The sequence below is a fragment of the Myxocyprinus asiaticus genome, chromosome 27, assembly GCF_019703515.2.
Source record: "Myxocyprinus asiaticus isolate MX2 ecotype Aquarium Trade chromosome 27, UBuf_Myxa_2, whole genome shotgun sequence".
NCBI classification, from domain to species: Eukaryota; Metazoa; Chordata; class Actinopteri; order Cypriniformes; family Catostomidae; genus Myxocyprinus; species Myxocyprinus asiaticus.
The window spans coordinates 26,876,347-26,889,462 of NC_059370.1; the positions used below are offsets into that span (position 1 = coordinate 26,876,347).

At 45.3% G+C, this 13,116-nt stretch overlaps 1 protein-coding gene across 3 annotated transcripts in view; it reads left to right on the plus strand.

Moving 5' to 3' along the window:
• The window catches only part of LOC127417685 (glutamate receptor 1-like), a 131,151-nt gene extending 125,038 nt beyond the window's left edge, over positions 1-6,113 (plus strand). For 2 of the 3 annotated variants that reach the window (XM_051657840.1, XM_051657841.1), the window contains exons 15-16: positions 464-598; positions 3,591-6,113. In XM_051657840.1, coding sequence (XP_051513800.1) covers positions 464-598; positions 3,591-3,758 — 303 coding nt within the window. In that variant the 3' untranslated portion in view covers positions 3,759-6,113. The remainder of the gene's footprint in view (positions 1-463; positions 599-3,590) is intronic. The other variant, XR_007893310.1, reaches the window with a different exon arrangement.
• Positions 6,114-13,116: the final 7,003 nt, after the last annotated feature.

Sequence of the window (13,116 nt, forward strand, 5' to 3'; positions counted from 1 at the left end):
TGTTGAACATGTACACTAGTTACTTACATAGTTAATTGCATAGCAACCATAGTTTACAGTATGTTTCATAATGATTACTATAATTGCTTAATGAATATCAGCAGGCAAAATCAATGACATTTAATTTTTTGACCAAAATATATATTTTATATCTATCTATAGATTTTAAACATATGGGTAGAGAGCAACACTTCACAATATATTTTGGTCCTTAAAACATTTAAAAATATGATAGTCAAGCTTTTATTTTAACCAATATTGATTGTTTTTGATTAGCTGAATTTATGTGGTCTCATGTCTTTCTGTGTATTAGATGAATGTGTTGAATGTTAAATTAATATGAAAGTGTGGGAATTTTTGTTTTGTATTTGTCTAACTGTCAGTGTTTGTTTGTTCACTTTAGTGTTGATGTTTACTTTGTATGTTGTGCACAATTCGCATTATTTCTCCATCTCCTCCACAGGACAAGACGAGTGCTCTTAGCCTCAGCAATGTGGCTGGGGTCTTCTACATTCTGATCGGCGGTCTGGGTCTGGCTATGCTGGTGGCCCTGGTGGAGTTCTGCTACAAGTCCAGAACAGAATCCCGCAGAATGAAGGTGTCTGCGCGGGCCGCTCAGGCCTTTCACTGCACTGCCTTAGACAGCAGCTACACTGAGCTGCAGAGTTGCGGCCTGTACGGTGCTGACACTGTTAAGATATAAAGCACTCTGCGGTAGGAACCTCGAGAACTGCGGAGAACTATGCCACATCCCGCACGAGTAGCAGCCTAACCCTCCCCCCATCTTACCGTCGCCTCAGACTCAAAGCTTCTGCTGCCCACTCTCAACAATCAATATTTGCTGATAATATAATTTCTTTCTCCTCACGTCCTCTCTTTTTTTCTGTGTCTCTAATTTTAAATGGATAGTTCACACAAAAATGAAAGTTCTGTCATTATTTACTTAGAACCCTCATGTCATTCTAAATCCCTATGCTGGTATTTTTCAGTGGAACACCAAAGAGGAATTTGAAAGGATCTTCATGCAACTGTTTTCATACAACATCAGTTCATAGTGATCATATTATTTCAAGCTCCAGTTTTTAACAAGTCAGTGAGTTAAACTCAAGAACTGGATCAAGCTGATTTGTGACCCAAGTCAATAGTTGAAAAGAACCAGCTCAAAAGTGCAATTTTTAATGAACTGGACCAATGCGGTTTTCGGTCTGAATTACTCTCTGATCTGAATCTTGAGCTCACTGGAGAATATTATCAGCCAATTTTAGGCTGTTCCTCACAAAAAGTTGTTGTATAACTTCAGAAGACTTGGAATATAGTGAGTCATATGGACTGTTTATGTGGTGCTTTTATGTCCTTTTAGGACATGAATGACAGATTCATGTTTTGAAAAGTGGAGAATAACAAAAAACATTTTGTGTTCCACAAGGAGAAAAAATTCAGTTAACATGAAGGTTGACAGAAGTTTCATTTTTGGTGAAATATTCAGCCATACAAAGGTGATATGCAGTAACTACACCAACACTGAAACTGGGAAAAATGGCTTTAAAGTTACTTGGTTTTAGAGTTGATTTTGCTTTTTTTTCTGCAATATTCACATTCTGTTATCTCTGTTTCTGTGCAAAGTTGAGCCAAACCCGTCTGTGACAGGACAGATCATAGTCCCAATTTTGGTCATGACTAATTTCTGACTATATGTGTAGTTACTGTGTTTTGCCTTTGCACATCAGTATTCATTTGATAATTATTATATCTTCTTTCTCTCACTCTCTATCTCCTGCTCTTCTCAGACTCTCTGCTCACTGCCCTGTTCATAGACTAGAGCTGTTTATACGCATGGTGTCTCTTTTCATTCATGAAGCAGAGCAAGTGTTCCCCAGAGACACTGCAGGTCTATGTTTTCATTCAGGACTCCAAAAATAGTCCGTCTAGACAGCTCGTCTGCTTCATAAAATAAGACCAGTGTCAGCTCTTACCTAATGCACTTTTGCTAATGCGTTTTTAATTAAAAGTACCTATCAGGTCATAATATATCTTATTCCTATAACAAGTAATGTACAAATGCAGGCCAAACTGACAAATCAAAGAAACACTTGCAAAACGACACCCCCAAGAGACCCCCAATGAACATCACCCAGTGTATATACAGATACCTCAGAGTGATTTTGTGATCAGTATCTTTATGACAGGCAATTACCCAAGCAGGCTTTGTAATAAGTTTAGCAGGGTATTACACACTTGTGTAATAGAATAATAGCACATATTTGTTTTGTTAATTCAACTGACAGGAGTCACATTTCACAGCTGTCACATATTAGGCGAGCAGGGCTCTGGACCATTACGGGCAAACTAACTAGTCTGCATCAGGTGTGTAACTTCATCCCCCAACGCATTGAAGTGTAGTGCAATGAAATCATTCCTAGATTGGAAAAATGCAATATAAAGGGATGCATCATTAGCCCTGGTTTCAAGCCCACTGGCTGTGACTACAATAGTGAGGCGCTCTTCACAATAGCAGCAATAAACCAATGACATTTCTCTCTGGAGTTCTACACCGCTGTAGCAAATTAAGCTTGTGTTACACGCCTTTGAAAGCTGTTTATTGTCCACACACGTCAGAGATGCTTTACAGTGTCAGCTTGGTTTTGAAGGCATGAATATGGTGGTCCGGGGGAATGCAACACAGCGGCATTAGCGAAGCAATTAAAAGTTGTCAACACAACACAGCATTAGCCCACAACACAGCAGCTTTAATGGAAACCAGACTTGTTCAAAAAACAAGTAATTTATAACAGAAGGGTTTCCAATGGAATAATATGTTGTTAAGTTGTGAACTAATACTGTTGTGATGTGGGTTAATTGTTACTTAAATAGTAATATGCTTAGCAATGGATTGATTCCAGAAATATACAGGTTTGTGCACCATTAAGAATTGATTTGTGAATGCTGTTCGGTTCCAATTCAGTTGCTGGATTTGAACTGTATTTGAATTGAGGTTGCAAACAAGATGCAAATTTTTCATTTAAGGAAGTTTAATCAGATGGAATCAAATTCAGAGGCTCTTTTCTTGCCTCTTTTATTGTGTTAGACTAATGAAATTCATCTGAACTTGTTGAATTTCTTCAAATTACAATTCACCGAATTCCTCTTCCTGCCATTCCGATCAAATTCCAATTGAACCCCCTGAGGGGTGAGACCAGTTCAATTTAAATTCCAGCTCAGGTCTTGAAAGGGAGCCAATTCTAAAATAAAACATTTTCTCAAACCTGGATATGTATAATCTGCTGGAATTGTTTTAAGTGTTTGCTAATGGTGCAGTCATGAAACATAAAAGATGTGTTCTCAAAATAAACAAAAGGTGCGGGCTTGTGAATTAGTTCACTGATATAGCTTCTGCAACAAGTAACCTCAGAAATGTTGTTTAACTAATTATCCAGCCATTACATGACAAAACATTTTATGTGCATACTCCATTAGGCAGATGCTTAAATCATCTTTACTGTCTTTTTACTAAAAAAAAAAATTGGGCATCTTTCAAACTGTCCTGTGCATATTTTCATACTTTGTCTAACACTGTTGTGTCTCCATCCCAGCAATCCATCAACGACGCCATGCGCTGCTCCACCCTTACCAGGATGAGCAGGAACGGTAGCGGCGGGGAGAACGGGCGGATCGTCACACATGACTTCCCAAAAGCTGTGCAGACGCTGCCGTGCATGAGCCACTCGGCAAGCATGGGCCTAGGAGCCTCTGGCATGTGACCAGCCTGATGGAGCACCACGCGTCACATGTAACGCACGGACCTCCCGTTCACCTGCCGTCTGCCCTTGTGTCTGTCTGCCCGCAACAGACATGCTGTACTGCCAAAATGCACTCTTTAAGACTCTGCTCAGTGAACAGCCACCAATAAAACTCTTTTCTATAGAAAAACAAGAAGAAAACAAAACATTTAAAAAAAAAAAAAAGTGTTGCAATAACAAGCCTGTGGGACTTTTTTGGTAAAACAAGTGTTCGTTTATGTCATGAATTTAAAAAAACAAAACAGTCTTGTGTCTGGTTTGACACTTGCGCTGTGCCAATATTATAAACCTGTTTACTTCTGAGTGTGCAATATTTTAGTTAATATCAGTGTTCAGCAGTGTTGTCTCTTAATTGACTTTCTTTACAAAGATTAGATCACAGAGATGTTTTTGCACAGATATGTTCTCAATAATGAAAGTTCCGTTTCCTTTCTTGCTAGAAAAGAGAGTAATCGAATTAGTTTTGCTAATGGAAAAGCTCATATTAATTTATGTGGATCCAGTACCCCGCACTGAAAGACACCATTGCTCCTTTCCACCCTTAACGTCTGTCACTCTGAATATTGAAAATGTCAAGCAACATATCAGCTCATTCAACAACTTGTCGATAATGTAAATAATCCAATGTAAATCTGAAAATGAGTGAGAGGTCATTTGATTTGTTGTTGATCAGTAGAGCATAGCTGAACTGGACTTGATTATTTTGCTGTGTTTTCCCAACTCAAGGACATTGCATAGCTGCTACGCCTCGTTTCAGGCGCCATACCTCATCTGAGATTGGAGACTCAGAGTGAGCCGCCACATGCTTGATTGCCTCTTCATTGGGAGCTCTCGCAGGAAGGATGTATCAAATTTAACCTCTGTTAAAATGTTTTAGGCACCTGACATTATATGTACTTTAATGAGTTGTCCCCAGTACACATCACTGGATCTCACTGAAGTGAAGCCATTGAGAGTACATTTTGAGAAGTTATTCTTAAATGGTGTTTCTTCAACACTGACATGGTCCCTTTCACTTTTTTATGATTCATTCACATGGCTTATGACTAGGCCTGCACAAAATTTCAGCAGATTTCTGCAAAATTTGAATGGCCATAACTCGTTTGTACACATTACCTTTCCCTTTTGTGTGTTTATTAAAAGACCACATGAAATGGCTACCAATGTTGCTCCCAAAAGCCCAAATCTCAAACAGTGACATTTCTTGATGAAAATCATTAACTCAAGCTCAAAACTGCAACAAAATTGGCAAAATATCTTAGAATGAATGCTGAAATAAATGTGTTCATTTATATTGCAAATATCTGCACTTGTGCTCGACAGCGGCACTTTTACATTTCATATGCTGTCAATCATTTATATTTCAGTTATTGGCTGTTTATTGAAAATTCATGCCCATTTAAGAGCTTGACCAATCATCATATTAAGAAGTCAGGCTTCCAGGCAGGACAAAAATATATTGATTGAAAGCCCAATGTTCAGTAAGCAACTAGATGCAGATACAATGCAAACACTAGTCTTAAAGCTCCTGTGTGAAATACTGGTGAAACATGAATAGGCCGTTCTGCCCTGTATACTGTACACACTGTGCGATATAGTTCCTCATGAGATGATGTTAGTGGAGATGTCATTGATCTGCTACTGGGGCCAAGTTGACCTTTCAGAGCTCCAGGCTTTATCACTGCAGGCTTTCAGAACATGGCTTCCAGGTCCACATAAACAGCTCTGTCTATTCAGTTTTTCCCTGCACACTGTCATTGTTCCGCAAAGCAGGACACACTGTGTGGCTATCATAAAACGTATATTTCTCTGGCTTTTTCTTTCCGGTTTCTTGTCATGTGTTTTAATAGACACAGAACACTGCAGTCCTTTATGGACACATGAGAGCAGTATTTTATAAGCAGTAAAAAAATAAATAAAGTTGAAGTGATACATTTAACATTTATACCGCTGTGAGATTTTGAAGAGCTGATTGAACTAGTGTTTTACACATGTAGTATGCTGAGGCAATGGTACATGGATATTCATACTAAGGATGTTGATTTTGATTAGTTAAAAGAGAGAAATCTGGTTCTTTGTCTTTCTGCTATAACAATGTTAAAAGATACTTATTTCGGGGTATTTTGATGCAAATGTATTCTACATACTCATCGATCTCTTGACTATTCCACAGTCTTGATTGATTTATTGGGACACTTTTTTTATTTTTTTGTTTCTTTTATCACAAAAGAGAGATGTGGTTGAACACAATTTATTGGGAAATACATTCAGTCAATAATGAATAAAACAAAATAAAATACAACTTTTCTAACCAGTAATCAAGAGCAGGGTCATTGTTTTTCGAAAGTTCAGCCATAAATATTTGTGACAAATACTTGTGCTTATATATATATATATATATATATATATATATATATATATATATATATATATATATATATATATACATATAAACATATATAAAGGCAGACAAAAGCAGGGTGAATAGAAAGTGAATTTTCATTTCTTGAAAAGAGGCCATCGCTGAAACATTTGTGTTTAATGTATTTCTAACATTAGATCTCCAGAGCTTGACTCATTGATGAGTGTTTAATTACCTACAGGTGCATCCCACGCATAATCACTGGTGTTTAACCAGTCACTACATGTTGCCTTAAACACATTAATATTAGGGATTATTAATTCTTCAATCTATGTTAATTTGAGCTACCCTGAAGGAACAACGGAATGAGTTAACTGGGATGCCCCATGGTTCTAATAATGGAAATGTTAACAAAATGTTTACAAAATGCAGAACCAAGAAACAGGTGCTTGTTGCCTCATTTTTTGTTTGGTCTAAAGCCATACTTCATATTTGAAGTCTCATGAAGGCATGAAACACTGCAGAAATCTAAACAGATTTAAACATTATCAAACAGATGATAAATCTGGCATAAAGTAAATCTTGCACCAGTAACAGATGTATATAATATAATTCATAAATGCCCATGTGCTATAACTTCAATGATCACCTGTGTTTGATGCTGCAGTTCTTTGAGGGGAAGAAATACTACTATTATACTAAAATAAAAATAAAAATAAATAAAAAATAAAAAATACTATAAATAATTTGGAATTTGAATGATATTTGAATGTTTGAAAATTTGGGCTCCTGATATTTATTTGTGACAATTTGTTAAGATAATTATTAGATGCAATCAAATTCCTCACAGGTTAAAGGACATCATAGATAGGACTCGATTGTGACTGAATATATCCTTTATATTTATATATTATTTCTTATTTATTTATTTATTGTATATCATGTAATCAGCTGAGCTCTATTTCAAAGAAGGACAGCTTAGTCTGAAAGCTGGCATACTGGGTGAAGTGTCACATGTGGCATTGCAGCATTGTCCTGTTATCTTCAGTGACACAGGAGAAAATGAATAATTTGTTCATGGGAAGCTGCTGTCAGGCAAGGAAATCTGGGTTTGTCTCTTATTTCCCCAGTGGTTGATAGAATTTTTTTACCTCCTTAACTTTCTTAATCCTCACAAAAAAATTACCATTTCCATTGTAAACATTTATATGGTAGTTGTTTTGTTGCTGCTGGTGGTGGTGTCCTTGTGTTGTTTTTAGCACACCTCCATTTTTACCAAAACTTTTAGACAATAAAAACTGAACAACACACTTGTGGCTATTTTCATTCTTCATCACCAAAATGTTACCCTGGTTCCTTCACTCTCCTTTACTTGTTTCCAAGAATTAAATTACTTTACTAGGGCCGGGTAAAAATAATAGACTTTCCCTATCTGTCACTCACTCGATGTTGGTGTCGATGTAGTGACACTAGGGGTCACCCTTGGGAGCCCGAGACACCTCTGGTCTTTGATAAAAGGCCAATGAAAATTGGCGAGTGGTATTTGCATGCCACTCCCCCAGACATACGGGTATAAAAGGAGCTGGTATGCAACCACTCATTCAGATTTTCTCTTCGGAGCCGAACGGTCATGCTCATTGAGCTGAATACTACTGTTCATTCACCTCTGCTGGATCTGACAGCACATTTCAGTGGCTTCTCCCTCCTCTGCACTGGTGTATATTTTCTGAAAGAGCATTTTTCCCCTCTAAAAGAGTATATATTTCTCTAAAAGAGCGCACACACGGAACGTCTTTTTAAAGACGCATCTTTTTAAAGATGCTTTTCCGATTGTGAGTTATTCCTGGTTGTGCTTGTTATCTCTCGCCTTCTGATGGTCACGATCACTGTCTTTCGTGTCTGGGCACTGCTCACGCAGAGACAGTGTTCTTGGATGGTCATGTTCTCATTGCGAGAATATGTCCATGGCAATGTTGCGGTCGCCTCGGTCCTTTTACCCACGGGTATGAGGCCAGCACGGCTAGCACTGGGGGTGATTTGGGGACCCCAATGGGACCGCCTCCGCCTGGTATCCCCCCGTGGACCTCCCATTCCCCAGCACGCTCGTCTGCCCCAATCGGGCTTCCGGGTGAGTCTGCCGGCTCATCTCACGGCGAGTTCGACCTCTTATTCGGAGCCCGCGAAAGTGATGAGCTCTCGAGCGCAGCATCGGAGAGCGGGCTCGTCCAGTCGGAAGCCTCAGCTGGGCTCCTCCCTTCGGGGTCTATTGCCCAGTCACAGGCTGACGCAGAGATGACGACATGCTTTCCCGGGCAGCCGCGAGCGCCGGTTAGAGTGGATTTCACCGCTCTTCCCTGAACCCTCGCGGCTCGGTGATTGGTTCCTGGGCTCGCGGCGCCGCTCAAAGCCACGCCCCACCCCTGTTCCTTTCTTCCCGGAAGTGCATGAAGAGCTGACAAGGTCACGGGAGGCACTTTTTACTGCCCGGTTCCGATCTTTCCAACTTCCCTGCCCTCACTACTCTCGATGGTGGGGCGGCCAAGGGCTATTCGGCAATCCCCCGGTGGATAAAGGTGCTTGTGGTGCACCTATGCCTGCAGAGCGCCGCTACCTGGCGCGGGTGCCTAAAGCCCCCGTCCAAGGCCTGTAGGTTTACGTCGTCTCTGACGGCCAAGGCCTACGGTGCCGCTGGACAAGCTGCCTCCACCCTGCATGCCATGGCTCTCCTGCAAGTCCGCCAAGGTGCTAAAGGAACTGCACGAGGGTAGTTCCGCCCCGGGATTGATGCAGGAACTGCGCTTGGTGACCGACCTCGCTCTCCGAGCGACGGAGGTCACGGCGCAGTCTCTCGGGCGGATGATGGCCACACTAGTGGTCCAGGAGTGCCACCTTTGGCTCAACCTGGTCGAGATGGGTGAGGCCAACAAGACACGATTCCTTGCTGCCCCCATTTCCCAGGCAGGCCTATTCAGCGACACCGTCGAGGACTTTGCCCAGCAGTTCTCAATGGTAGAGCAGTAGATGGATGCTAGCCGGCATATCCTGCCCCAGCGCGGCTCAAGATCCCGCACCTGTCTACTCATCGCCAAGGGCGTCCCCCTGCGGTGACTGCACCGGCTCCGCTGAAGCCCGCCCCTTCGGCCCGGCCCCGGCGTGGAGCCCACCGCAGGAAGCAGACGCCACCTGTCTCGCGGCCGCCCAGAACCCATGAAAGGCTTCAAAGCGCCCTTGAGACTGGCGACCCAGGGACAACGAAACACGCTGCTCTGGAGCTGGTAAGCAGATCTTCATCTTTTTGTTACCTTTTGCATTTAATTGCGCTGCTTGCCCAAGTAGCTGCAGTACTCAAGAGCTCAGTAAGAGCGGTTTCCTTGTTCCCTGGGTCACGTATCCGGTGTGTACGGCTGTCATCATGACCACCGTCCACCACTCCATTTGGTAGGTTGGCGCTCCAGCGGTGGTCTCCCGCCCCTGAGCGCCCAGTTGTGGCACAAATCCACCCCCAATGTGACAGTCTCCACGGGTCATGAGGACAGGCCTCTTCCTCCCCATCCCAGGCTGTTCCAGGGGTGGTCACAAGGAGCCAGGTAAGTGCTTCGATGTCCTTAGACTCAGCACGGCCACGACGTGGTGTGGCACCTCGAGCTCTGCACCGCCGCGAGGCCCCACCTGCCGGTACATCCGATGACGTTGTCCCTTTGGTCACCCTTGCGCAGAACTTGGATGCATGGCTTGCGCTTTCCAATCCGTCACGAGGGCTGGTCCGGACCGTCCGACTCGGCTGCGCGATTCACTTCGCCGGGCATCCGTCCAGGTTCAGCGGTGTCCACTTTACCTTGGTGAAAGGCAAAAATGCTGCTACCTTGCGCGGAGATCGCTACCCTCCTACGGAATGGCGCGATAGAACCTGTTCCTCCAGCCGAGATGAAGAAGGGGTTTTTTCAGCCCCTACTTCATCGTACTGAAAAAAAGGCAGTGGGTTGAGGCCAATCTTGGACCTGTGAGTTCTGAACTAGGCTTTACACAGACTCCCGTTCAAGATGCTGATGCGAAAACGCATTCTAGCAAGCGTCCGGCATCAAGATTGGTTCGCGGCGGTAGACCTGAAGGATGCGTACTTCCACGCCTCGATCCTTACTCAACACAGACCCTTCCTGCATTCGAGGGTCAGGCGTATCAGTACAAAGTCCTCCCTTTCGGCCTGTCCCTGTCTCCTCGCATCTTTATGAAGGTCACCGAGGCTGCCCTTGCCCCGTTAAGGGAGGTTCTCAACTATCTTGATGACTGGCTAATCCTAGCTCACTCTCGAGATGTGTTGTGTGCACACAGGGACCTGGTGCTCTCACACCTCAGCCGACTAGGGCTTCAGGTCAACTGGGAAAAGAGCAAGCTCCTCCCGGTTCAGAGCATCTCTTTTCTCGGTTTGGAGTTGGACTCAGTCTCCTCGACGGCACGCCTTATGAACGAGCGCGCCCAGTCGGTGCAGGCCTGTTTGAAGGTGTTCAAACAGGGAACAGAGGTTCCACTGAAACTCCCTCAGAGGCTCCTGGGGCATATGGCATCCTCGGCAGTGGCCACCCCGCTCGGGTTGATGCATATGAGACCGCTTCAGCACTGGCTCCATACTCGAGTCTCGGGATGGCCATGGCACCACGGTAAACACCGTGTGGCCATCACATTGGTCCGTCACCGTCTTTTCAGCCCTTGGACTGACCTCTCGTTCCTATGGGCAGGTGTTCCTCTAGAACTGGTCCCCAGGCGCGTCGTGGTCACAGACATCTCCAAAACGGGCTGGGGCACCATTTGCAATGGGCACGCAGCTGCTGGCCTCTGGACAGGTCCGCGACTGCATTGGCACATCAACTGCCTCGAGTTGTTGGCAATTCTGCTCGCCCTGAGGAGGATTCAGCTGTTGATCCAGGGCAAGCACGTGTTAGTTCAGACAGACAACACGACAACGGTAGCATGTCAACCGCCAAGGTGGTTTGCGCTCTCGTTGTATGTCACAACTCGCCCGCCGTCTCCTCCTCTGGAGTCAGCAGCACCTCAATTCGCTGCAAGCCACTCACATCCTGGGCAACCTCAACACTACGGCGGACGCGCCGTCACAACAGGTTACCCTCAGGGGAGAGTGGAGACTCCAACTTCAGGTGGTCCAGCTGATTTGGAGTCAATTCGACAGGCACAGGTGCACCTGTTCGCCTCCCAAGAATCTTCCCCACTGCCCGCACTGGTACGCCCTGACCGAGGCCTCCCTCGGCATAGACGCGCTGGCACACAGCTGGCCCCCTGGCATTCGCAAATATGCATTTCCCCCAGTGAGCCTGCTTGCACCGGCACCCACGCCTAGACCTCTGGAATCTCCATGTCTGAACCCTGGATGGGATGCGGAAGACCTAAGCTGTCTCCCACCTGCGATGGTAGACACATTCACTCAGGCTAGGGCTCCCTCTACGAGGTGCCTGTATCCATTTTTAAGTGGCGTCTGTTCGCTAAGTGGTGTTCTTCCCATTGGGAAGACCCCCAGAGATGCGCAGTCAGATCAGTGCTTTCCTTCCTGCAAGAGAGGTTGGAAGGGAGGCTGTCCCCTTCCACCTTGAAGGTGTACATTGCTGCCATAGCAGCACACCACGACGCAGTCAACGGTAAGTCCTTAGGGAAGCATGACCTGATCATCAGGTTCCTAAGAGGTGCCAGGAGGCTGAATCCCTCCAGGCCGCGCCTCGTTCCCTCATTGGACCTCTATAGTTCTTCAGGGTCTACAGAGAGCCCCCTTTGAGCCTTTGCATTCAGCCGAGCTTAAGGCACTCTCCTTGAAGACTGCCCTCCTGACTGCCCTCACTTCCATCAAGAGGGTAGGTGACCTGCAAGCGTTCTCTGTCAGCGAAACGTGCCTGGAGTTCGGTCCAGGTTACTCTCACGTGATCCTGAGACCCTGACTGGGCTATGTGCCCAAGGTTCCCACCACCCCTTTAGGGACTAGGTGGTGAACCTGCAAGTGCTGCCCCAGGAGGAGGCAGACCCAGCCCTGTCGTCGCTGTGTCCAGTGCACGCTTTACGCATCTATTTGGATCGCAGGCAGAGCTTTAGAATCTCTGAGCAGCTCTTTGTCTGCTTTTGGTGCACAGCGGAAAGGAAGCGCTGTCTCCAAGCAGAGGATCGCCCACTGGCTCGTTGACGCCATAACTATGGCATATCTCACCAAAACTTGCCGCCCCCGGTAGGGCTATGAGCCCATTCTACCCGTGGTGTAGCGGCTTCTTGGGCCTTGGCCAGAGGTGCCTCTCTAACAGACATTTGCAGAGCAGCGGGCTGGGCAACACCCAACACCTTTGCAAGGTTCTACAACCTCCGGTTGGAAACGGTTTCGTCCCAGGTAGTGGCACGCAACACAAACGGATAAGCCCGGGATAGCTGGCCGGGTGTATCACTTGCACATAGCGCCTTCCACCTCCTTTTGAGCTGAAGACGTGCACCGTTAATTCCCAGTAGTGTTAACAAAATTTGTTCCCTGGTTGACTTTCTCCGAGCCCGGTGGCAGTCGAGTTTCCAGAGAGACTCGCTGCCGGCCCAGTACATGCACTAAGATCCCGGTTCTGGTGTAGGTGCTCCGCATGTGGCGGTTCCCTGTAAGGCTAACCCCATGTGATCTATATCCTCCGTTAATTCTTCCTTGGGCAGAGCCCCTCTGCCCCAGTCTCCATGTTTAAAGTAACTCCTCCCCCACTGGGCAGGATCTACCTTGAAGGCTTTCCACATGGTTGGAAAGACCATGTGACATATTCTTCCACTTAAATATCCCCCCCTCTCTTGGGGCGAGGTGTGGTCTCCGCGGTGTCCTCCCCTTGGGAGGGACACCCCCCGACTAGACCTGGCGGCCCAGTCAGATAATCCCCCTTCTTTTTTAGGGAGTGGAAAAAGAGAAGGGGAAAAGAGGCCACAACTGGGTTAAGCCTG